This window comes from Aotus nancymaae, unplaced genomic scaffold (assembly GCF_030222135.1).
Source record: "Aotus nancymaae isolate 86718 unplaced genomic scaffold, 86718_ANA_hifiasm-v0.15.2.pri h1tg000051l, whole genome shotgun sequence".
Classification (NCBI taxonomy): Eukaryota; Metazoa; Chordata; class Mammalia; order Primates; family Aotidae; genus Aotus; species Aotus nancymaae.
In genome coordinates, this window is record NW_026988465.1 from 2,658,623 (window position 1) to 2,684,470 (window position 25,848).

General features: G+C 40.6%; 1 protein-coding gene across 2 annotated transcripts in view; it reads right to left on the bottom strand.

Moving 5' to 3' along the window:
• LYRM4 (LYR motif containing 4) overlaps positions 1-25,848 on the bottom strand; it is a 167,144-nt gene that overhangs the window by 118,876 nt on the left and 22,420 nt on the right. For both annotated transcript variants that reach the window (XM_064362950.1, XM_012440335.3), the window contains exon 2: positions 5,027-5,147. In XM_064362950.1, the coding sequence (XP_064219020.1) occupies positions 5,027-5,147 (121 nt within the window). The remainder of the gene's footprint in view (positions 1-5,026; positions 5,148-25,848) is intronic.

Consider the following 25,848-nt stretch of genomic DNA (forward strand, 5'->3'; position numbering starts at 1 on the left):
CCTAGAGATCATGGATTCACCTGGTTAACCACACTATGCAAAACATTCACTCTCAAACCACCCCTCACCTTGTAAACAACTCCTGTTACTCAACTTTGCTGTTATATGAGAACCTACAAGAACTGAAAGGTTGCTTTGCTCTAATTAATGCTGATTGCATCATATAGCTGTAAAAGTAACCAAACTTTGCAGTTACATTAGCTCAAATCAGGTTTCAAGGAAGAGCTGACACACATTTAGGATTTTGCTGAATATTCCTGAAGTCATTATTTTAATTCACGTGTTCAAGGGAATCTCATTAGAATCCAGAAATCCAGTTCTGGCAACTTCTCTGATGCTGCATTCCCATTCCTGTTTTCCATTCCCAACACTCTTTCACTTTGTCCTCTGTAGACATGCGGCTATGAAGCTAGCTCTATAACAAAGATTACAACTCTTTCAAAATGCTTAGAAAATACTTTCTCTTTGACGAACACTAAATTTCTATGAACTATACAGGGAAGGAAGGTGCCCCAGTGATGCTGATGCTGCAGGTCTCTAGAAGATGCTCGAAGAGCAGGTGCTAACAGACAGGAAATAGTGACAGAAAACAATATACACTACAGTTGTTTAAAAACCAAAGGGGTGCAGCAGCAAACTGCAGAGATACAATAAGCCAGGGAAGTTTACTGATAGTCATTCTAACTAATGCCTTACAAATAGGATCCAGAAGGACTATCTTTATTTAGAATAGCAAAATGGAGCAAAGTACAAAGACAAGTGCAACATCTGGCTGACTTTTTTGATCATGTTTCTGATGTGAAACACCTAAGAATCCTTGTTAATTGTCTAGGGTAGAAATCCTTTGGTGCTTCTTTGCTGCCCAGAGTATTTGAGAGCTATTTGCCCGATCCTACAAACCACCCAGGTTTCTCCATTCTTTCCTGCTCCAGCTTGTCTGGATATAAAAGGCCTCCCAAACCTTTCTGATCTCACCTGGGAGGCAGATAGGAAGTTAGGTTGAGTGGGGGTAGCCCAGAACTTGCTTTCAGCAGAGAGGGAGAACCCAGAAGAGCTTTAAGGGTTAGCTGGCTTCACAGAATCATCTTATATGGAAATAATGGCAGTTTATCAAAAGGTAGAAGAACGTCTCTGCTAATTTTGGGATATGAGATGATACATGAAGTTGGAAAGAGATTCAAAACTGACAGAATGGATGGTAATTTTCCAGGGGAGACGTGGTCCAAGAATGTTAAGGAAAGAACAAGTGTATGTCTGGCTTCTATTGAGTGGGCCATAATCAGGGAAAAAGCGCAAAAGAAAGCTGACTTGCTTATCGCGAAAGAAAACCAACCTGCCACTTCTTGAAATGAGAGTAATCCTTAAGAGCTGTGTGAAGGCTAATAAGAAATGCTGATGTATCTAGAATTCCTCAGGGTTGTCACAATGACGACTAAATATCTTGCACATTAAGGATATAAAGGAAGAATAAATGACATCTGAGGAGAGTTGAAGTGGTCCTTAAATATCACGTGAACAAAATGGGAGGATGACTTAAGAGTATGTTTATCTTTCAGCTTCTACTGACTCAGGAGCCCATGTCCTTGAACTTCTGAGTTCGCTCTAAGGAGCCAGAAGATCTCCTGGCCATGTGGCCTTAGACAAGGTTTTCAGCTTTCCTGCACCTCGGTTTCTCTATCCAGAAAAACAGATCATTTTGGTCCAGAGATTTCTTTTAAAAACTGCATAACTTACCAGAGTTATGGGAGGTGGGGAGGAGGGTATCATAACCAGACTCATGTGACTGAAGAAGCTGCCCTCTGAAGAATGAGTGGAAAGCAGGAAAGCAGGTTAGTGTTGTGGGTGGAGGATTTCAGTGTGAGCACTGCCTTTACAGTGTGCACGTCTGGCAGCTGGAAAAGTGGCTGTGTGCTTCCTCATTGGCGGAAAGGTGAAGCTGGGATCCACGTGTACCTGGGTGGGTGGGACTTGGAGTCCAAATCATTATGTGGAAGAGAGACTTGATTGAAGAGTATCACAACTCAATGAGGGTAATATGTCATGATCTCCACCAGATTTCCATATTCCTTTCATGGTTCATTCCTTCAGGAGGGAGAAGTGGGTGGCCAATAAGACACCCTGATTTTGGTGGTGTAGACTCTGGGACTGAGGTGTGTAATCTCAGGGAATGTACTTCAGGCATTTATCTGGTCAGTGAAAACTTACTAAGAGCCAGTTCTATGAGGGATACTCTAGATCCTGTGGATAGGAACAGCAAGCATTTGCACAACATTTACTGTATGCTAGCATTAATCCAGGGGCTTTGCATATGTTAACGTACTTGATCCTCACTACAACCAAAGAAGTAGAACTTACTTTCATCTGAGTTTGCATTAGGCACTGAGAGGTTAACTGTCTTGCTCAGGGTCACATAGCTAGCCAGCTGAGTCAGGACATAAACAAAGGCAGGCTGGCCTCAGAGTCCATGCTCTCCCCACCCAGTGGAGATGATGAATGCGACAGGAGAGATCCCTGTCCTCATGGTCCCTGTTGTCTTGCAAAAGAGGGAAAAAATAGACAAGGCCACAAGTAATGTCATAGTAGGTACTGCTAAGTGATGTCAGGAAAACTAAGGCAGGGCAGGGGAGAGAGTCTGTTTTAGATAGTGTGGTCCCAGGACGTCCCCTATGGGAAGGTGAAATCTGAGCACAGGCCTGGGTGGAAGGGGAAGGGAGCTACAGGAACGTTTGGGGACTCCTCCAGGCACAGTGTGCACAGGCACTAAGATGGGAGCAAGAAGTTCATGGAAATGGTGAGAGTGAGGGAGAGGAGAGCAATGGAGGGCCTCTTGGGACTTCAGATCGGCTTCAGGTTTTATGTTAGGGTGCCATGAAGCAAGAGCCTGGAATGGGTTGAGCAGGGCAGCAGCTCCATCTTTCTTTTGAAAAAGATCACTGTGGTGGTGGTGTGTGGAAAACAGGCCATGTGTGGGATGGAGTGGGGCTGGGGGCACCTGGAGGACAGGTTAGAAGGCTACCACAGGAGCCGGAACAGAGGACGGTGTGCAAGAATACATACTGTCCACCAAGCTGTAGGCTGTTAGTCCAAAGGCAACTTACGCCAGCTTGCAGTCAGATGGCTTGGGGGGCCACTATGCCTTATACCTTAACTATGGTAAAGGCTGCATGTGGATTCAGAAAGAGTCTTGACATGAAAGGGAGGTGAGCAGAAACTTCCCAGCTGCTGATGTCTAACCAGTCCTCTGAAGGGATGCCAATGCTTTCATATCGGAGGTGGTGACAGCATGCTGTGCTGCAAGGTCGCTGTGGAAGCCCTGGCCCCACAGTGTGTTTCCTCCATCAGGAAGGTGCAGTGGCCAGGCTGCCCTGGAGAGGGCGCCCTTGTCCTGTACATACCATGCTCCAAGAGTGTCCTGGGGGTAGACTCACTGGGAAGTCAGAGGGCTGGTTTAGTCTTTTTGTTTTTATTTTTTATTTTGAAAGGGTAGTTTGGGCATTTCAAACCAAGAAGTGACATAGACAATTAGATACAGCAGAAGAAATGATGGCACAGATTATTTACAGTCCCCCTTTTCTAAGCAGTTTGTACTCTGTAAAATTTTACGCTAAAGATAAAACTTGTTTTGCCAACCTCTACACAGATAAAGTGCCAAAGAACAAAATCTTTCTGAGTTTATGCAAAATAAGAACTCGGGCTGCTGCTGCTTCTATGCTCCACTACTAAAAGATCTTATAAAATTCCACTAGTGGTGACTGGAAATGTCATTGTTCTTGAGTTTTCAAAATGTTGACTCACATAAATGCCACTCTCAAAGTATACGCAAATGTGCAGATTGGTTTCTTTTCTGCGTACCCTACTATCCTCATGGCTTTAGTCAGAGATCATTTCTGAGGCCTGAGTGTGGCAGTTATTCTATTACTAGATAGCTGTAGAACTCAAGGATGGTTATGAGAATCCAAAATGCTATTCTAGAAAGAACTGTTACATTATGTAGGCAATGTAACAGGATCTTTAATCTTGACATAAACTGCCAATTATAGTTTCAAATATTGCTTCTCTTTTGAATTCTGTTTATAGGCAAGCATGAAGAAGGGTCAGGGAAAGATTTTTGTCTGATTTAATGTCAGCCAAGTTGCCATTTCCCGATGATGCTAAAGAAGCCCTTTCAAAAAAGTACAGCATAACTTACAAAAATGGTAAAGGGTTACCCCCTCCACACTTTATAAACACATTTCCTGCAAGTAAAAGAAACGTGAATAGAAGCAGAAATGGAGTTTATTGTGTGATTGCTGCTAAGTCAAAGACAAACAGTGAAAAGGGTCTTTTTTAGAGAGCGAGAAAACCCAGTGGAAGGTGACTTTAACCTCTGATGTTCTAATTACTCTTGTGGATGTATCAGACCATCCGGGAGACCCTGCCCCAGCACATGCTCCACCCCTCATGAGAATGAGAAAAGCAAGCACAAGTCAAGGTGATCCCTGGCACTTCCACAAAATGAAAACTAAAACACCCTCCAGGGTCCTTTATTGCGGTCAGCACCCAAGCAGCTGTACTTTACACCATCTGCACCTGCAGATGCACCTCCCACGTGGCAACGTAATTCAGGTTCACCACCCACGATGGTGTCTTCAAGAAAAGGGCAACATTCTGTTTATTCCAAATTATGATTAAAAATACTAGGAAAAAGAGAATATATTTATACTCTGAAATATATCCAAGTATACATGTGTAATACATCTTACAAAAACTTAGCTTTCAAAAAAAGTAATGCAGAAGTTTCTCATACTTAAAGCATCAGCTTTCCAGAAGGATATACTCCCTGGAAATTCTGGAAAGCTGATATTTTAAGTTCAACTTGTATTTGAAAACATGAGAGTTCACCTTTCCATGTCTGTATTAGTACAAGGAAGTTTCATGATCCTACGCTGTAAATCGCCAACACTGAAAGCGCTGCTGTCTAATCAAGGGGGATATGTCGAAGTTTAAAGCTCTTAATGAAAAACAGTACATCACTGAACCATCTTACCTGTCGACGAATTATTCCAAGGTCTCTCTTGGCTTTATTCACCAGGGTTTGAATTTCTACAGGATCCTTTACATTTTTATTTTCTCTGAAGGCATCTCTTATCCTCCTGACAGCATACGTTCTAAATGAATTCAGAGGAAAAAAAAAAAACAAGAAAAGGTGTCAGTGTGTCTGAGGCTATGCTTTTAAATGAATTTAAAAGCTTGTTCTTCAGAATTAACTGTCTAATCTTCCCCTATGGATAATCCACTTTGATCTTTGCTCGTGGGGCAGGCCAACCCATTAACATTCTGGGATGACTAAGCAAACAGATTTAGGAAAATAAATCTACTCTCAACAAGTCACATGCAAATGGCAAACTGCTACTGAAATATTCCTTAGATTACTGGTTCTTTAGCATTATGCACATCTGGCTTGACTCCATTAACATGGATAATTGAACCTTCAATGTACAGAGACAAATCAAGAATTCAGAGGTTAGCTGCAATGAAAGACCCTGTCTCAAAAAAAAAAAGAAAAAGAAAAAGAAAAGAAAAGAAAAGAAAAGAATTCAGAGGTTAAATGATGATCACATTTGCATGTACCAAGATAGTGACCTATGCTTTCCAATTCCTGTTCCATCTTCTGGCTCTCACTTCCCTTTCTGTGGTCCACGTTAGGATCCCACCACAGCTGAAACTGTGAAATGAGGCCAACAAGCTTTTTTTCCCACCATCTTGAAAGTGCATACACCTACCACCCACCCCAAACCAGACAGATCACCTGCAGTACAGGACAGCAGTTCCAGCGCAGGGTTTGCAGATCAGACAGGCTTGGGTTTGTAGCCTTGCTCCAGCTCCTACTACCTGTGTGAACTTGGGCAAGCTTCTTAACATAAGGCCATGTCTCCTCATCTTTCAAAAAGGCATAATACTGCTAAGTGCCACTGGGAGGATTAGGCTTTATAATGTGTGTCTGGAATTTGGCCCAAAGCCTGTTATATGGAAAGACTCAATAAATGAAAGCTATTCTTAACACTTGTTATGCCTTAATGCAATTAGTATTCCCTCTCCTCATGCCATAGCTTTGCCTTCGTCCTGCACCCTTACAGTGACACCATAGTGTGTTTACAGAAGGTAGAGTGGTCTGGATAATTAGCCACAATAGAGAACTCAGCAGTCCTTAGACATACTCCCACACTCAGATGGCTATGGCCTAACTCTATGTCTACCCCAACTACTCCAACTTGAAAGGCACAAGACTAAGGAGAAGCAGACTGAGCCACACACGTGAGACACCATTTTCTCTATTTTTTTTGTTTTTTCCTTTTTAGAGATGGGGTGTCCCTCCATCGCCCAGGCTGAAAAACAGTGGCATGATCATAGCTCACTGCAATCTCAAACTCCTGGCTCAAGTGTTCCTCCCACCTCAGCCTCCACAGTGGCTAGGATTACAGGCACCCACCACCATGCCTGGCTAATAAAAAGAAATTTTTGGAGGAGATGGGGACTTGCTGTGTTAAGGTTGGTCTTAAACTCCTGGGCTCAAGCTATCCTCCTGCCTCAGCCTCTCAAGTAGCTAGGATTACAAGCACAAGCCACAGTGCCTGGCTCTCTAGTCTTCTTAGTGATCACAAACTGCTCTGCTTTTAACTTTGAACACCAGTTAAAGAATCCATGTGATGCTTAGCAATAGAAGAATGGAAATACAGGCAAAGAAATGAGAGGAGGGGAATATCAATTTCCTTGGGAGTAGTGGGGAGGGGGTATTGGGAGATTGTATAACTTATTGGGAAACCTTATTTTAGAAAGGACACATTTTGTTTTAGATAAAGTTTTCCAAAGTCAAAAGGCATTTTACATTAAAAAATTCAAATGTCAGGTCTATTTGCATTTAAAAAGCAAGAGTAAAACTAAATCTTATAATATTAGGAATCATAAAGGAAAAAGAAAGAGTTTAGAAACCGGTACTTTCAGAATGTAAGACATTGCTGAGACTTTGATCTTAGCCCTCTGTGAACCAGCTGGAGTTATTTCAGAGGAACTGCTGAGTGCTCAGTATCAATCTTAAAGGGCTATAGTGATTAGGCATGGAATCCATATACTAGCAGCTGCTAGATAACTGGGGCTCATTCACTTCTAGAGGGATATGGGAGGATTTTACAAATAGAATACATCAGATACAGACTCTCCTCAGGTGCAGCTGCTAATCTAACAAGATTTTAGATAGCAGCTAGGTAAATTAACAGCAATTTCTGGCACACTTTCTTGCACAGCCTAATGGCTATTTATATAACACAGTATCACTGTTCTTGACACCCACACATTCCTCCAAAGCAATTTCTTTTTTGGCAGTGATGGCAGCAAAGAGAGGACAAAATAATTTAATTCTAATATTTGTTCCATATGCAAAATTGGTTTATAACATGAATTTACCTCCGGGAATCATCTATTAATTTTTCATTTGGGATGCTGCAAAGGCTTTTTGGAAAAACCAAACGGGCAATAACAGTCATCACTAAACTCATTTTTCTAAAAGTTAGTAACTAGCTTAGAACAGCTAGAAAAAATGGAGTACTGCTTGCAATGTAAAGACCTAAGGTCTTCCAAAGTTTAAGGAAACAAGAAAATAGCTTAAATCACTCAACAGTTTATATCAACTGAGTTCAAGGTCCAGCGTCAGAATATTCTGCTATGTATTCTTGTTTGTCTTCCCAGCTCTCCAAAGTCCTTACCTAAAGAAAAGATACTCTGGATCTTGGAATTAAATGTGTCTAAAGCAATCAAGAGTCGCAGTTCAAATTTCTGATGCACTTTTGAGATGAATGCTTTCTTGCTCTCTCTGCCCCACTTAAAGCACCAAGTGTTATTCTTTGCCCTAAGGGAAAACATTTCACTGGCTCAGCATCACAAAACTACCACTGCATGAACATTTTATTTCTTAGTAAGAATTCTTATTTCAAATGATCACAGTTCTGTGAAAGTCATCACAAATCTGGGTGAATCTTCAAATCTGGTGGGAGAGGGTTAACCACCAATTATTTCAATTCTGGCCCTGCCCTGGTTTTTACCATTTGCTTTTTTTTTTTTTTTTTTTTTAACTTTTTTTGCACATTCTGGCTATCAGCTTCTTAACCATACCACTGAGCAAGAACATTTCAAAGAAAAATTTGCAGATGCTGCAGTAAAAATGGCAGCCAGCTGCTATATAATGCCTTGCATTAGAATGATCCTAATGAGTCTGATGCTGTCTGAAATAAGACATGAAAAACTAACACAGAAAGGGCAACAGAACCAAATACAAGGAAGCAGCCTGCATCCACAGAAACAGCGACGTGATGATGCTCTCACACACACTGCTCTCTCCACCCTCCTGAAGCCTGGCAGTTTCTTGGTGCTTCTTTGTGCAGGAGATTCCCATTTGGCTTTCCTCCTCCACCCCAGCCTTTGTTCTTCATTCTGTCATCAGATCTCAAGTGATCACAGGTTCTTTTTAACATTCCAAGGATTATACTCCTTTCTAAGATTCCTCCACTCATTCCAATTTCCCAGCTGCACAGCAACACAGCAGGCTGTAACGAAAGCTCTTTAGTACCTGAGGTTCTGGTTTACTCTATCCGCTCCCAGAAACACCAAATGCAGCCATAATCACAGCCTCTGAGCACTTACAGGCTCATATCAGCTTTAGCATCCAACGTGGGATATGGAAACCAGCTAATGTAATGCCTTTCATTTCTGTCATCTTCATCAGCATCTTAAGTGCTGGTTTCTCTGTCTACCCACCCTATAAACACATCTGTGCCTTTTCTTGCTCTTCTCCAACCTTAACTCAAGTATCCTAAGAACACTAAAAGCTCAATACTTTCTACTGGCCTCTGTGGGGCAAACTCTCATTTACTTCCAACGACTTGGAAGGACACATCCTCCACCTACTTACCTTAACTGAAATGTGCAAGAGAAAGTTGCTAAATTCTAGGATGTCCCCATATTCCACAGGGCCCAGAGGAGGATGCTGGTGTATTCTGGGAGCCTGCTGCTGCTTCGAGATCTCTGATTCACCCTTATGCATCTTTGAGGCCATGCCATCTGACAATACTGTGTTGCATGCCTCCATGACACTGTTATTTGTTAATTTCTGGAGGTCAAGTCTTCACATTCAAGTCTTAATGTCTAAAGAGGAGTCAGTGTAATACACAGACCACCAGTTTTAGGTTTATTATTTTAGAGACAGGGTTTCACTCTCATTCAGGCTGAAGTGCAATGGTGCTATTATAGCTCTCTGTAGCCTCAAATTCCTGGGCTCAAGCGATCCTTCTACCTCGCCCTCCCAAGTAGCTGGGAATACAGGGGCATGCCACCACGCCATGCTAATTTTTATTTTGTAGAAACAGGGTGTCACTATGCTGCCCAGACTGGCCTCAAACTCCTGACTTCCAGTACTCCTCTTGCCTTGGCCTCTCAAAGTGCTGGGATTATAGGTGTGAGCCACTATGTCTGGCCTAGCCACTCTTCCCTAGGCTCCCTTGTGGGCTCATCTCATTCTGCATTCTCTAGGGCACGTATGTGAACCTCTTTTCTTATTCATAAGATCTCTGCCAGTAATTGCATCTGTCAAAGGTTTCGGCTACCAGTATTTCTCTAGTCTAGACCTTCCTTCTGAGGTCCAAATCCACATACCCAATTGCCTTTTGGACTTGTCAACTAAAATACAGATGCTTCCAGTGAACACATTCAAAACTAGAGTGCCCATGAGGACCTATCCTTCCTCACGTAGGAGAATCTTCATGCAGCCAACTGCCCAAGTCAAATACTTTCAAGACTCGTCCTAAATTCTTTCCTTTCCCAGAACTCTCTATATGCAATCAATCACAAATCCTCCAATTTCAACTTTTCACATCCCTTCTGAATCACCTTCTACTTCTCCAACTCCTCAGCCCCAATCTTGGTTCAGGCTCTTCTCTCTCAAAGCAATTTCACAGCCTTAGGGTTATGGTGTGTGTATGTGTGTGGTGTAGAATAAAATGGATCACGACGCCTATGGAGAGGAAGCTCAAGGATCATTTGAAGGTCACATGCACTCGGGTAGATAAAGAGTGAAGAAGAGCAGAAAGCTTCTTTCTGATAATATGAGCTCCTAGTACAATGTAAACCCCACATAATAGGAACTTTAATCTTTCTTGCTCATCACTGTATGTGTCTGGCACAGGGAATAAATGTTTAATGAAAAAATGAGCTTATCAAAATATCATCAGCAATACCAAAAATACCCTCAAGAAAAATACCAATAATCAATAAATAAAACAAATGAAACAATGATAAAAGGGTTTGCAGCAAAAAGATGAAAACAACTTCTGGAAGGCAATGATTACAAAATTCCCAATTAGAATTCATTCAAGGAATATATACTAAATGCCTACTATGCAAGCACTATGCCAGGAGCTGGGAATACAGTGGAGAATAACAAGGGTAATGGTCTCAGGTTCGGTGGGTGATGAGATCTGTACATAAAGAGATGAATTAAGGAAGAGAAGCCATTCAAAGTGAACACAAAGGGCCCACGGGGACTGGCTGGAGGTAATGGAGTGGTCCTTCTCTTGAATGGGGTGGTGTTTTCAAAGGCCTTATGTTTGTCAAGTCATTGAACTGTACAGTGAAAATAGATGCACTTTATTGCATGTGAATTATTCCTCAGTAAGTTGACTATTAAATTTTAAAAATATATATAAGTTGTATTTCATTTGCCCACTTTTAAGAAAAGCAAAAGAAGAAAACACAAAAGAAAGATTAGAATGCTAGAGAATAAATTGCTAGAAAGAAGCAATAATACTGAATTAAAGAAAACAGAAGACAAACTAGAAATTCAAATCTAAAGCACAGAAAAATTAAATATGGTGGTGAGAAATATGTATAAAAAATTAACCTTCAGAATAGAGCAAAGGTGTATAACCTATGAATAATAAGTGTGAACAAACTGAACTGCCTAGGTAATTAAATTTATAATGGAAGAAAATGTCCCAGAAGTGATTATGAAAAATTGAGAAGACTCATCATTGAGATTTAACAACCAGAGGACAATGCCAAGATATTTACTTATAAAACCCTGGACTCCAAGGTTAGAGAAAGAATATTCTAAGGGCAAAGAAAGAACTTTAAGCAGGTAACATTGAATGGAATATAGGTAAGTACATCCTCAGATACCATACCTATTTTCAAATCCTCAAAGAAAACGGCTGCTTTCCATAAAAAATGATGAGTTCGTGTCCTTTGTAGGGACATGGATGAATCTGGAAACCATCATTCTCAGCAAACTGACACAAGAACAGAATATCAAACACCCCATGTTTCTCACTCATAGGCGGGTGTTGAAGAATGAGAACACATGGACACAGGGAGGGGAGCATCACACACTGGGGTCTTTTGGGGGGTGCCAAGAGAGGGACAGTGGGGGGGGTGAGGAGGTTGGGGAGGGATAACATGGGGAGAAATGCCAGATGTAGGTGACAGGGGGATGGAGGCAGCAAACCACATTGCTATGTGTGTACCTATGCAACAATCCTGCATGATCTGCACATGTACCCCAGAACCTAAAGTACAATTAAAAAACAAAAAGAAAGAAAGGGCTGCTTTCCACAGTAATTTGCATTGCTGTTTCGACGGTACAATAGGATAACAAAATTATTATCCTCAATTTTGTTGGGAAAAGTAGCAAAGGAGAAAGGACTTACAGAGTGCCTACATAAATTGGTTATGAGTAACATATAAACAAGGAAAAACAAACTGTGGAAGGCTGCAGGAGGCCTCTGAGAAGGAAGGCCTCTCCATGCCTCATGTTCTGGCGCAGGGTGACCTTGGCTCTGTTACCATAAATGTTGTGCTCAAGGACGTAAAACCCCTTCGTAGTACTATGATGCAATCAGACTTGTAGGCTCCTTGTAAGGTCCATGTTCCATCAGCTGTACATAGATAATCAGCTAAAGATAACCATATGTTCTTGTTTTGTGGAACTGCCAAACCACCACTGTTATCAATCCTTAGGATGACACATCAGTTCCGGTTCACTGATTCACTCCACCATCACCCTCTCCCCATCCCTACCTTGTAGATCAAAGTGATTGTAACCAATGGTGTGGATGATCAGAGTTCGGGGCCTTCACTGTCTCCTCCAAAGTAATGAGAGATGGCCCCCTCGTCCCGCTATCTCTATCTGTCTTTTTCTCATTCCTTTGTTGCCACCAAACACGGGGTACCCATAGGTGATGTAGGGCTGGTTCCCTACAAATTTATGATACACATACCATGCACAGAATAGTGTACTAAGTACCTGATACATATTTATCTCATTTAATCCTTACAAACTACAACTCAGATTTAAAAAATGTAGGCCAAGACCACATGTCTCGTAAGTGGCAGAGCTGACTCTAGAGCCTGTGATTTTGAACCCTAGGCTATTCCTCCTCCACAGGCCAATAAGCCCTATCCAATCTTTGTTAAGTACTTGATATAAAGCCCAGTGGTTTCCATTTGAAGAGGCATTAAAAAAATTGTCTCTGGCATCACAAAGCTTAAAAAGATCATTTTACCTTTAAACTCTGCTTCAAGTGTTCCTACAAATAGTTCAGCATCTTAAGAAAAGACAAGTGATGAGAGCATTTCAAGGGAATGAGCTATTAATAAAAGCACTAACAGTAAGTGAAATAATAAGTTTAATTGTTTTAAAAACAAGAGCAACCAATGGAGGCTTATGGAGTAGGAAGTGAAATTACCATGAAAAAGCCCATTTTTGAGATCAAAGCTTCTGGATTTTTGGACAGTTGTAAATAAAACCTATCGCACACTTCCCTGTTTAAAATTCCCTAGTGGTTTTCCATTATCTTGAGATAACAGTCACCTGCATTGGCGTGGATGGCCTACAGGACTCCCCAGATTCCTGCTCATCTCTCCCACTCCATCTATCAGCTTCCAGAAAGGACCACCAACTCCAGCCATCCTAAAAGACTTGCAGTCTCCCTGGTTTTCTCTTCTGTAGGTCTGCTATTTCTCCACACATGGAGTGTCCTTCTCCAGCGGAATTCTTGGCTAACTCCTATTCATCTTTAAAGACCTAAGCCAATCAGAAACAAATATGACAATATTAATATCCTTAGCATATAAATAATGCATATAAATTGAGTAGAGGCTGGGCATGGTGGCTCATGCCTGTAATTCCAGCACTTTGGGAGGCTGAGGCAAGCGGATCACCTGAGGTTGGGAGTTAGAGACCAGCCTGACCAACATGGAGAAACTCCATCTCTAATAAAAACATACAAAATTAGCTGGGCATGGTAGCACATGCCTGTAATCCCAGCTACTTGGAAGGTTGAGGCAGGAGAATCACTTGAACCCGGGAGGCAGAGGTTGCAGTGAGCTGAGATCATACAACTGCACTCCAGCCTGGGCAGCAAGAGTGAAACTCTTGTCTCAAAAAAAAAAAAAAAATCAGTCTCCCTCTTATTTCTGTCTCTTAAACAACCAGTTCTCTCTAGATGCTATAGTTGGCAGTTTCTTATACAGCTTTCTGGAGGCATCAGAGTCATGTGAAAATCTATGTGTACTTTTTTTTTCCTTCACAAACGGTAGCATTCTGAACATACTGCAGACCTTTAATTTTTAAATTAAAATCTATCTTAGTGATCATTTGATAATAATACAAATAAAGGTGACTCAGTTTTAAAAACGGTTGTATACTATTCATTGTACAGATGAACCAGAATTCATTTAGGTAGGGCTTTTTAATGGACGTTTTTGTTGTCTCCAATTGCACTACTAGAAACAATGCTGTAGTCAGCATCCTTGCTTACAGTAGCATCATGGGCATGTCTCTTTGTGGGATGGATTCTTTAAAGTGGAACTGATAAGTCAAAGATAGATAAATATTTCACTGGGTAAAATATTACAAAAATTATCCACTATTAGGCTACTTTCCTTATAGGAAGTACAAGTTTATATCCCCAACATCTCTGCCAACACAGTGCATCAACAAACTTTTTGATTTTTGCTAATCAATAGGTGAAAAACAGTATTTCATTTTACTTCTAATTGCATTTTTCTTATTATGAATGACGGCGACCACATTTTCACAAGTCTATTTGTACTTCTGTTTATATCCTTTGCCTTTCCTTAGTTGAGTGACTTGTCTTTTGAATGGATTTGTAAGGAGGTCTTTAAGAAGCTGGCCTTTTGTGTACAGTTATAATATTCACTCTGGTTTGTTGCCATTTGTCTCTGTTCATGGTGCTTTTTATTTTTCTCATGTAGAAATGTTCACTTTTTGTGTCGTCAGGTATACCAAATTTTATGTTATGGCTTCCACGTTACGCATCATACATATAAAAGCCTTCCCTATTTTGAGATTTTAAAAAACATTCATCCATGTGTTCTTGAGAACTTTTATGGCTTAAATTTTCATGCTTAACTCTGATTTTTCTGGAATTTGTTTTGGCGGAAGTTGTTGAATATGAATCTAACTTCACCATCCATTGTTAAATTTTTAAAAGTGAAAGATATAATTTGATATTCAGAATGGTCTCAGTTACGGAAAATATATGTGTAGGAAAAATTAGAAGGAAATACAACAGCATGTTAACCATAATTACTTTTGGTTATTAAAATTCATGCCTCCTAAATTACTTCAATAGCCGTTATTTCTTAATGATTTTAAAGTTACTATTGATATAATAAAAACCAGTAATATACACAATAAGGAAAAATCAATAGTAGAGAGGGTTCAAATTGTGTGAGAAGAGAATCGGGAATGGTATATATAATTAAATCAACACATATAAGCAAGTGAGATATATGATGAGGAATTAAACCCTGGTGAAAAGAGGAAGGGATGGATGAAGAAGTATTTAGTTGAGAAAAGCAATAGGCTCTATGAGTATATTTTTAGACAGTTTATTTTGAGGCAACAATGGGACAAGGTAGACATGTCCATTAGGCTGCCAGAAGTAAGGTTTTAGAGCTCAGGTGAGAAGGTTCAGACTGGCAGTAAACCTGAAAATCAGGGACAAGGAAGTGTAAGGCAACACCATGGGGTAGAAGAGCTTGTTCTGACGAAAGCCATAGAATGGGAAGAGGTGTTAGCCTTGGAAAGACCCCTGGATAAATTGTACCAATATTTAAGAGCAGGCAGAGAAAGATCTATGAAATGAGAGGGAGCAAGAAGGGTTAATGTAGAGGCAGGAAAGCCAGCATAACTCACAGGAGACAAGAAGGCAAACTTTACAGAGAGTAGATAAGACTGTCAGGATGTCAGTGAGTTTTGGGAAAAACAAAACAAAACAAAACAAAAACCCAAAAAACAAAAAAAACACCAGCATAAGAACACCAGAAATAGGAACACTTTTACATTGTTGGTGGGAGTGTAAATTAGGTCAACCATTGTGAAAGACAGTGTGGTGATTCCTCAAGGATCTAGAACCAGAAATACCATTTGATCCAACAATCTACTTGGTATATACCCAAAAGATTACAAATCATTCTACTATAAAGACACACGCTCATGTATGTATATTGCTGCACTATTTACAACAGTAAAGACTTGGAACCAACCCAAATGTCCACAATGATAGACTAAATAAAGAAAATGTGGCACATATACATCATGGAATACTATGCAGTCATAAAAAAGAATGAGTTCATGTCCTTTCCAGGGACATGGATGAAGCTAGAAACCATCATCGTCAGCAAACTGAAATAGGAATAGAAAACCAAACACTGCAAGTTGTCACTCATAAGTGGGAGTTGAACAGTGAGAACACATGGATAGAGGGAGGGGAACAACACACACCCAGGCCTGTTGGGGGGTGGGGGGTAAGGTGAGGGAGAGCATTAGGACAAATACCTAATGAATGTGGGACTTAAAACACAGATGACGGGTTGACAGGTGCAGCAAACCACCATGGCACATGTATACCTATGCAACAAACCTGCACATGTATCCCAGAACTTAAAGTAAAACAAAACAAAAAAACACCAGCATATACTTACTGAACACAATGTAGTAAGTATGGCAGAAAAACCCCTAAATTCATGGAAATACATTTATGAATAATAATTGGGCCTTGAAGGAAATTCACTACACAGTAAGAAAGTGTCTTTTTGTTGTTGTTGTTGTTGAGACAGAGTCTCACTGTGTCGCCCAGGCTGCAGTGCAGTGACGTGTCTCGCCTCACTGCAACCTCCACCTCCCTGGTACAAGCGATTCTCATGACTCAGCCTCTGAGTAGCTGGGAGTACAAGTGCATGCCACCATGCCTGGCTAATTTTTGTATATTTTAGTAGAGGCTAGGTTTCCCCGTGCTGGCCAGGCTGGTCTTGAACTCCTGACCTCAGGTAATCTGCCCACCTTGGCCTCCCACAATGCTGGGATTACAGGTGTGAGCCACTGCACCTGGCCAAGAAAGTGTCTTTAAAATAGTGAAAAAGACAATGCATAAACTCTTTGGAAAATAGTCAAAGCCATACTTAGATTAAACTTAATGGTTTAAATATCTTTGTTAATAATAAAATACTAGCAAAGTATAACAAATTAAGAATATTTCCCAATAGTCCAGAAAAACAAAATAGTACAGTCCCCATGAGAAAATAGAAAACAAGGTTTTAAAAATATATGTTAAACAAGTTAATTAATTAATTAATTAATATTTTATTTTATTATTTTTTTTAAAGACGGGGTTTCACCATGTTGGTCAGGCTGGTCTTGAACTCCCGACCTCAGGTGATCTGCCCGCCTTGGCCTCCAAAGTGCTTAGATTACAGGCGTGAGCCACCGCGCCCGGCCTAAACAAGTTAAAAGTGGAAAAAAAAAGTCAGTGGACACAGCTAAGACAATGTTCTTTTTTATATTATGGCTCTTGGGTTACATACCAGAAAAAAAAATAATTATAAGAAAAAAAGTAAAGAGGTTTGGAAGTTTGAGAAGAGCCTCGTTTTGGACAATCATTTTGGAAACAGTGTGAGAAGACTCTAGAACTTGCCAAGCAAATGAAAAAGGGCTGTTGTGGTTGGAAATGTCCAATGTGGTGTTACCAATTTGCCAAACTGGGTGATTTTCTTCCAGCTGTGGTTGACACCCAGGTGTAATAGAAAAGGCAGATGTCTGATTACATTCACAGGTACAGTTTTGACAGATGGGTGTAACAAGGGCAAATAGGGAGAGAAGAACTCTTTCCAGGGCTCAGAGTGGGTGGCGCTAGAAATTTTTTCCTCCACAGTTACAAAATTCCCAAAGCCTCAGCTCCTGTGACTTTGGCTATCCTCTGACTCAGCCCCCTAAGTAGGACTCAAGTCCTAATCTAAATGTCTAATAAAGAAAAGTCAGAGAAATTATGGTAAATCAGTGAAAGATATCTGTTGAGGTAAATATAAAATTTAAGTGCAAAAAAAGTATATTCAAAACAGTATGACATAGTTTCATATAACTGCAGGTTTTAAGAAAGGTTCTATGGGGTCTGTTGAAAGTAACGTTGTCTTAAAAAATTTAAAGAATGGAAAAAAGAAATATCACCATTCTATAGCAGATGCTTTTCTCATTCCCTAGAGGAAGAGTTTAGGGGTATTTCTGCCCAGGCGTCCTTTTTGGTGCTTAATAACATTTAAGATCTTTAACCTATAATTTATCAAAATTAAACTCTATCACTTGGATCTATTCTCAGAGCCACTGACATTTTGTTGAAAACAAGATTTTTCCAAAATGCAAACCAATTTATCAAAGTAAAGGCCACCTATAAAAATGAAACGTGTTTAGCTTGTCTGCAGTTAGGCATACAGATCAAACAGCGGTGAGGTCCTTGGCTCCTTTTTGGTTTGGGTTTAGACGTGCCTATTTAGACAGTGCAGTTCCCTGAAGGCTGAAGGCTGAGAACTGATGGCTGTGGCTAAGATCCACAGTTTCCTCCTCATATGCTCCTAGACTCAAAGATGACCATGTGCTTCATTTGTGGAGTCCTATAAATTACTTTTGTGAGGGGAAAAATACACTATCCTCAATCTACATATCCTCTTATGAAACTGGTCATATTTTTTCTAAAAGCATCACTGTGACATAATATACATCCATGTATACGGAAAAGATTTTCTGGTTTCTTTTTTTGCCTCACCTATCGGAATGAACTTGACCTAGTACCAGAAAAATCAGCTCAAGCGTCCATCATGCATTAGGGGTTAAACATTAGGCTACAGAACACATTTTTCTAAATTTTATTTTAAAATTATAGTGTGAACCAGCCAATAATGTAAGACATGACCTTTAAATTATTTAAAATTTATGGACAATAACTACCTACGGTAGATTAATTCATTCTAGATTTTCTACTTTAAGGGGGAATATAAAGTACGAACGATGAAAATTCCTCTTGGTCATTAGATGTCTTCATTAAAATTTCCTGTGGGCACTTCTAAATAGGAGTCAAATACAATGACTTTCACTTCATACTTTCCATCTGCTGTTAGTCACTGGCAACAATACATGAGCAAGGAAGGAAGGGGAAAAGGGGACATGTATCAGTCATCTATCTTCCTCTGGACAAGTTATTAAGGATGATGAACTCAGCACAAAAATGGAGAACACTTCTCCCTCCCCCTTCCTAAAATGTGTGAAATGGCAGAATGTTTACTAGGCTATTCAGAAGGAAGAAAATGTCTATATAAACACATTTCAAGGCCAGGTGCGGTGGCTCACGCCTGTAATCCCAGCACTTTAGGAGGCTGAGGTGAATGGATCACCTAAGGTCAGTAGTTAGAGACCAGTCTGGCCAATATGGTGAAACTGTGAATCTGCTAAAAACACAAAAACTAGCTGGGTGTGGTGGTGGGCACTTATAATCCCAGATACTGCACTCCAGTCTGGGTGACAGAGTGAGACTATGTCTCAAAAAACAAACAAACAAAAAAACAAAACAAACCAATTTCAGGTGTACAGTAACCTCATCCATTCATAAGAAAGCTAGAAACCAGGCAGTTACCAAAAAAAAAAAAAAAAAGACTGCAGGGCCAAATTCAGGGAGGCCACAGAGCATAGTTAAAAGTTTGCTGAGCTTCCTGGTTTTGAAAGGACAGCAAGGGAACAAGCTGGGCCTCTGTTCCCTCAATCCCTGAATACTGGATTGAATCTATTAGAAAGCCCATCAGCTAACTTTACTTCACTTCTTGAAGTTAAAGGGCTCTGAATGCTGTACGTATATTTTTATGCAAATGAGCATGTGAATCACATCCCTGTATTTACTAAAAAAATCTGGTAGCCCTTTCTCCCTTTGGAGAAATTTTCTTCAGAGCTCTGCAGGAAAGGGGCATTTCTAAAGGTTTGTCCAGTCTAGAATTCCACAAATTTGAAAATACAGTTAGCCTCTTTTATCTGCTGGGATGCCGTAAGCAACATGAGACCTGGAATATAATACCACGCATTGTAACATAACTAGGGACAGTTATTTTGATCTGAGTGCCACATTGTCTTGAAACAAAGTTTGTTTGCTTGGCTATTTATAATACAAATAACTTGTTACAGCATCTTTCTTCCAAGTAGGTCAAAATATTTCCATGCATTACATAATTTATTTCCATAACATCCCTGTGAATCATCCAGTAGGTGTTTGTGTGTTAGGATTTATTTTTACTTTAAAGAACTTGAGGACTTTGAGACTGAATAAAATTGAACAAACATTTGCATTTACAAATTGTTACTGGTTACCATGCCACTTTTTTCATTTTAATACTGATTAAACAATATCAGAATGGAATTTGGATCTGTCAAAACACAAGAAGAATAGACATGAAAGGTCAAACCAAAAAATGCAGTCTCAAAATAAACTGTTGAATAATATAAACTGGACTTTTCTCCTTCTTGCCATAGGATTGGCAAAAGGAGTCTTCACCTGTAGGAATATCACATCTCTCCCTTCGGGGCACACTGAGGCTGAAAGAACCTGATCATCCCTGTAACCTACAGTCACTCCGCAAAGCTCCAAGGAAAACTGCCTGCTTGGCTGGGCAGCCCAGCTCTGGAAATTCTCTGTAAATACAGATGCTACTCAAAGGTGGTGCCAATTTCTGGACACTTACAGGGAGCATGCCTGGCTTAGAAGGCATGGAACAGATAGGCAACTGAGGGTCATTACATCAAAGGAGCCAATATACTTCATGGTAGTGCAAAGAAGTGCAAGATAAGAATTTGCTGCATTGGCAATAAAACCCTTCACATATCTCACTGGATTCTTTTCTTTTTAAATTTGGTACCTTCTAATTGCTTTAGCCCAGGGTCTTAGCACTGGTGCTGTCTGCAAGTTGTCCTTAAGTATGTAGATACCAGGTTGTAAATGGGGAAACAAGGAGTTTATGCCCCACCACTTGTATTTTAGCACTAAAAACCTCAGGGATCAGAAATCTGCAGCACATTTTCATTTTCAGTTGCATGAAATTTTTATTACTTGGTCTAAATCCAAGGCTGAGTTTTCAATATACATAAATGCTCAGAGCAAGAAGGAATTTGGCCTCAGTATTGTTTGTAATTCCATGATTCAATAAGCCCTGTTCAGAATCGACAAACAGCAGCTTCCCCATGGGTATTCAGCAACCATGTTAATGTAGGGTAAACCAACTTAACTAAGTTTCATCTTAACTACCTATAAAAATTTAAAACTGTGCACCTTGCATTAAAGGCCACAGTAGTGTGATACACTGCATTTATCACAATACTTAGGAGAACTCTAATCCACGGATTAGCACAGGAAGCAAAGCCCCACCCCCAGCATTCAGTATGCAAAGGCTCAACTGGAAGATGCCCTCACTACCTTCTTCTCTCTGAAGATTCTTTGCCTCCCCTTTCCTGGGAGAGGGTCTCATCCACATGATCAATGGCAGGCAAAAAAAAAAAAAAAAAAAAAAGGGTGACTTGGAAAATTTGTGGAGGGCCTTCTGACTGCCTAGTTGTGCTGCAAGCTGAAAGCAGGTGACAATCAGATTTGACATGTGAACCAGCATTTCCTAGCATGTGCTATGGGAAAATACTAGTCCTAAGTGAGGAAGAAAAACACAGTATCTTATTCCCTTTACCCACAAACAATCACAAACAATACTTGAATATTACAAAATGGGAGAAGAAAAGTTAAGAACCTGGATTCATTTGCAGAACCTTACCCACCCCCAGTAACACCCATTACATTGTGGGAAATGCTGATCTGCACAAAACTTCTACCCAGCCAGTATCTTCAACATTAAGAGGCTGGAGGCTGATTCAAAGTACCTTACTTGAATCTCATATAACCCTCTAGCCATATATATCTTAAGAAGTGCCTCAGATAATCTCTCTCTCTCTTTTTAAAGAAGACAGGGTTGCTCTATGTTGCCCAGGTTGGACTCCAACTTCTGGGTGCAACCAATCCTCCTGCCCCAGCCTCCCTTGTAGCTGAAACTACAGGCCTGTGCCTCCAAGCTTAGCTTGCATCTGATCATCTTAGGTGTGTGAGTTCCATTAGTTACAACAGAGAGCTTCAATATATTCTTGGTCCCTCTCCCAAAAGGTCTCAGACCATATAGATCCCAGTGCTGGGTCATGGTCACGCATGGAACTGGCTGAGATGCCGACCCAGGCAAGTGAAACCTGGGCTGATCTGAAAATTCTTTGTCACAAGGCAGTTCTATAGCCTGCCCTTTCACCTCCTTCTCCCTAACCACGATAATCATTTCACTTGGTTTAAAAGGGGTGACCAAAATTGGCTCTAATTTCAAGTTATACTTCTGAAAACAGTCTATACAAATATATTTTCTATCATGATGTAAAACAAAAAAGAATAAAGTAAAAAACTCTCGTTCTTGTTTAAGAAGACTAAATTTAGCACTGCTTTATATTAGTTTTTGGGAAAATGCACTATTATTTAAATTATGTATTCTGTTTGTGTCCAGCATCCCTGAGATGTAGACAAAACAGGGAACTTCTGTGAGATGAGTCCCTTGTGTGCTTATTGCCCAATGGCAAGTCACCTTCAACCATACAGGTCCCTTCACTCCTGCGTTCCTCTGTGGAGGGGCCAGGTGCCTTAGGTGGTAAGGATTCAAATGAAAACAGGAGAAGCTCTACAAAGCTCCTTGTATTGGGGACATATTACAAATTACTCTATCTTATAACAGGAGTATATGCTCAGTGCTCTGAGAACACAGAAGGAGGGAGTAACTCAGCCAGGGGCTTTGAGAAGTCTTTCCAGGGAAGGTAATGTCTTTGAAGGACGAAGAAAATTTCACCAGAGGGAAAGCCATTCTGCAAAGGCAGGCTAATAATCAATATAGAATTCAAAATGCCACATTCTATGAGTAGGAAAACACAGAAAAGATAAAAATATGGAAAAAGGAATACAAAGTTTTGGGAAAAGGAGAGAGGAGTTATTAAGAAAAAAAGAAAGGTGACTTTAAAAAGGAATATGTGGAACTGAATATGGGATGGAATTCTCTGGTAATATTACTAGATTGAGGGAGAAGGAAAATTACTATTGAAGTTGTAGTTTCAGAATTACAGATAGCAAGCAAATGAGATTCCCCAACTCCTGTCCCCCTACCCCAAGCCCCCTGAGCCCAGGTTCACTGCCAGCCCTGCTCCCAGGCCATACGCTGGCCTGGACTCCTGCAGTGCTTTGTATCTGGCAGCTGCTTACCCACCATTCTTGGCCTGTACCCGGGGAATCACTGCAGGTCTCTCCTCCCACTAGGTTCCTGGTCTCTTTAAGAAAGGTGCTTGGCCCTTTGCATAGTTACTTCCCCAACAGGACCTGCTATGCTTTGCACATAGTGGTGCTAAAATCACTGTTGAACTGTAACTTTTTTTTTTTTTTTTTTTTTTTTAACAAGGAGTCTTGTTCTGTCGCCCAGGCTGGAGTGCAGTGGCGCAATCTCGGCTCACTGCAAACTCAGCCTCCCGGGTTCATGCGATTCTCCTGCCTCAGCCTCCACAGTAGCTGGGATTATAGGTGCACATCACCACGCTGAGCTAATTTTTTGTATTTTTAGTAGAGACCCGGTTTGACTATGTTGGTCAGACTGGACTCAAACTCCTGATCTCATGATCCGCCCACCTCGGCCTCCCAAAGAGCTTGGATTACAGGCGTGAGCCACCACGCCTGATGAACTGTAATTTTTTATTTAATTTTTAAAAAAAGCTGGGTGCGGTGGCTCAGGCCTGTAATCCCAACGCTTTGGGAGGCTGAGGCGGGCGGATCACGAGGTCAGGAGTTTGAGACCAGCCTAGCCAACATGGTGAAAACCCGTCTCTACTAAAAATACAAAAAAAAAAAAAAAAAAAAAAAATAGCTAGGCATGGTGGTGGGTGCCTGTAATCCCAGCTGCTTGGGAGGCTGAGACAGGAGAATAGCTTGAACTTGGGAAGGTGGAGGTTGCAGTGAGCTGAGATTGCACCACTGCACTCTAGCCTGGGTAACAATAGTGAGACTCCGTCTCAAAAACAAAAACAAACAAACAAACAAAAAACAAATAAAAATGATCAAAAATACCTGTGACCCGACTTCTATTCTAAAAGGAATAAAAATTGAGTTACATTTAGTCACAAGAATGATATATATCAACAGACTAAACTAATACAGTACTCATTATTTTTTTTGTAACTTCACAAGCAATTTTGGGTAATAGTTTTATGTTTTGCTGAGTAATCACATGCTTATCTTTTCTTCGTTATTCATTTAATAGCCATTATAGCAAACTGCTAATATTCGGTAGTTCTGGCCAACATGGTGAAACCCCATCTCTATTAAAAATACAAAAATTAGCCAGGCATGGTGGTGGGCGCCTGTAATTCAGCTACTCGGGAGGCTGAAGCAAGAGAACTGCTTCAACCTAGGAGGCGGAGGTTGCAGTGACCTGAGATAGCACCACTGCACTCCAGCCTGGGCGACAGAGTGAGATTCCATCAAAAACAACAAGAAGAAGAAAAAAAGTGTTAGATACAATTTTCTGAAACCAAAGTTTTAGTTTTTGGTACATGTTGACTGGCTCCTAGTTCAAATTAACCCTATAGACTTACAGTTTATAAATTATGTGAAGGTCTCATCTGAACATTATTTTGTTTAAAAGAGATGGTCTGTTATAATAATCCCTTTTGAAAAATCTAGAAAGGGGGCAAGCACAGTGGCTCATACCTGTAATCCCAGCATTTTGGGAGACCGAGGCAGGAGGATTGCTTGAGCCCAGGAGTTCAAGACCAGCCTGAGCAACACGGTGAGACCCTGTCTCTAAAAAACAAACAGAAAAATTAAAAATTAGCTGGGTGTGGTGCTGCATGCCTGTAGTCCCAGCTATTTGGGAGACTGAGATGGGTAGATCACTTGAGCCCAGGAGGCTGAGGTTGCAGTGGGCTGTGATTGCACCACTGTATTTCAGCCAGAGTGACAGTGAGACCCTATCTCTTAAAAAAACAATCTCTAAGGAACAGAACAGGAGGGCTTTGAATTGCTTTGAACTTTGGTTCAAAGTTCTTAGGGGTCTTTCACTCTGTCCATGGGAAATCCCTCAAGGTAAAGAATTGGCTCTCTACTCAGTCTAGAGCTTGTATGGGAGTATAACTTCACATCCACTTTTGTTTAAAACAAGGATCCCCAAATCCCGGCTCTGTGGCCTGTTAGGAACTGGGCTGCACAGCAGGAGGTGAGTGAAGTTTCATTTGTATTTACAGCCACTCCCCATCACTCCCATTACGGCCTGAGCTCCATGTCCAGTCAGACCAGTGGCGGCATTAGATTCTCATAGGAGCACAAACCCTATTGTGAACTGCGCAAGCAAGGGATCTAGGTTGTGCACTCCGTATGAGAATCTAATGCCTGATGATCTGTCATTAGCTCCCATCATCCCCAGATAGAATCATCTAGTTGCAGGAAAACAAGCTCAGGGCTTCCACTGATTCTACATTATGGTGAGTTTTATAATTATTTCATTATATATTACAATGTAATAATAAATAAAGTGCACAATAAATGTAATGTGCTTGAATCATCCTGAAACCATCCCCTCCCATTCCAGTCCATGGAAAAATTGTCTCCCATGAAACTGGTCCCTGATGCCAAAAAGGTTGGGGACCACTGGTTTAAAATGTATCAAAAGTTGGGCTGAACTGAGCACTATTTATGAAGGATTGCCTAAAAGGCAAGCCCTGTATCTACTCTTCTAGATATGCTAAGCTGTGGCTGTGGATGTGCCAAGGACCTGCAATCTTGGTTACCTGCAAAATGCTTTCTTACTGTGGCCTTGTGCTACCAGCAAACATGACAGGATACCAGAAGCACCGGCCCTTTGAAACTGTTGTATTTATGCTAAGGATGCTGCCCTTCATCCAAAGAGCATAAGAAAATGTCTTACACTTTAGTACCAGAATGAGTTAGAATTCGTCTAAGAAACTGGCTGCTTACTAATCATGGTACTCTCCCTTGCAGAGGCTGCTGGGAAGCTCAGAACCAGACCTGAGGCCATGCTCCTGGCTGTTTACTCTCCTGCCTTCTAACTACCCTTTTGCTTGCAAACCTCTTCCCAGAACTTATTTTGGTTTTCCTATTCTTGTTTTCCTGATTTTCTTTCTTAAAGCACCCATAAAGAATTCTGATCTGTGGTTAAAAATATATTTAAATTTTAATAAAATGAAATGCCACTTGTTTTCAAATAAACTATAACAGTATAAACTATAAACTATGAGACACGATAGGGTTCTAAAATTTCTTTCTGAGAATTTGGAACAACAACGTTAAGAGACAGGAAGCTTCTTGGGCAGTCCAGGGAAATTTAATTTAACCATGATACAGCAAAATGACAGTGTTAAGAGAA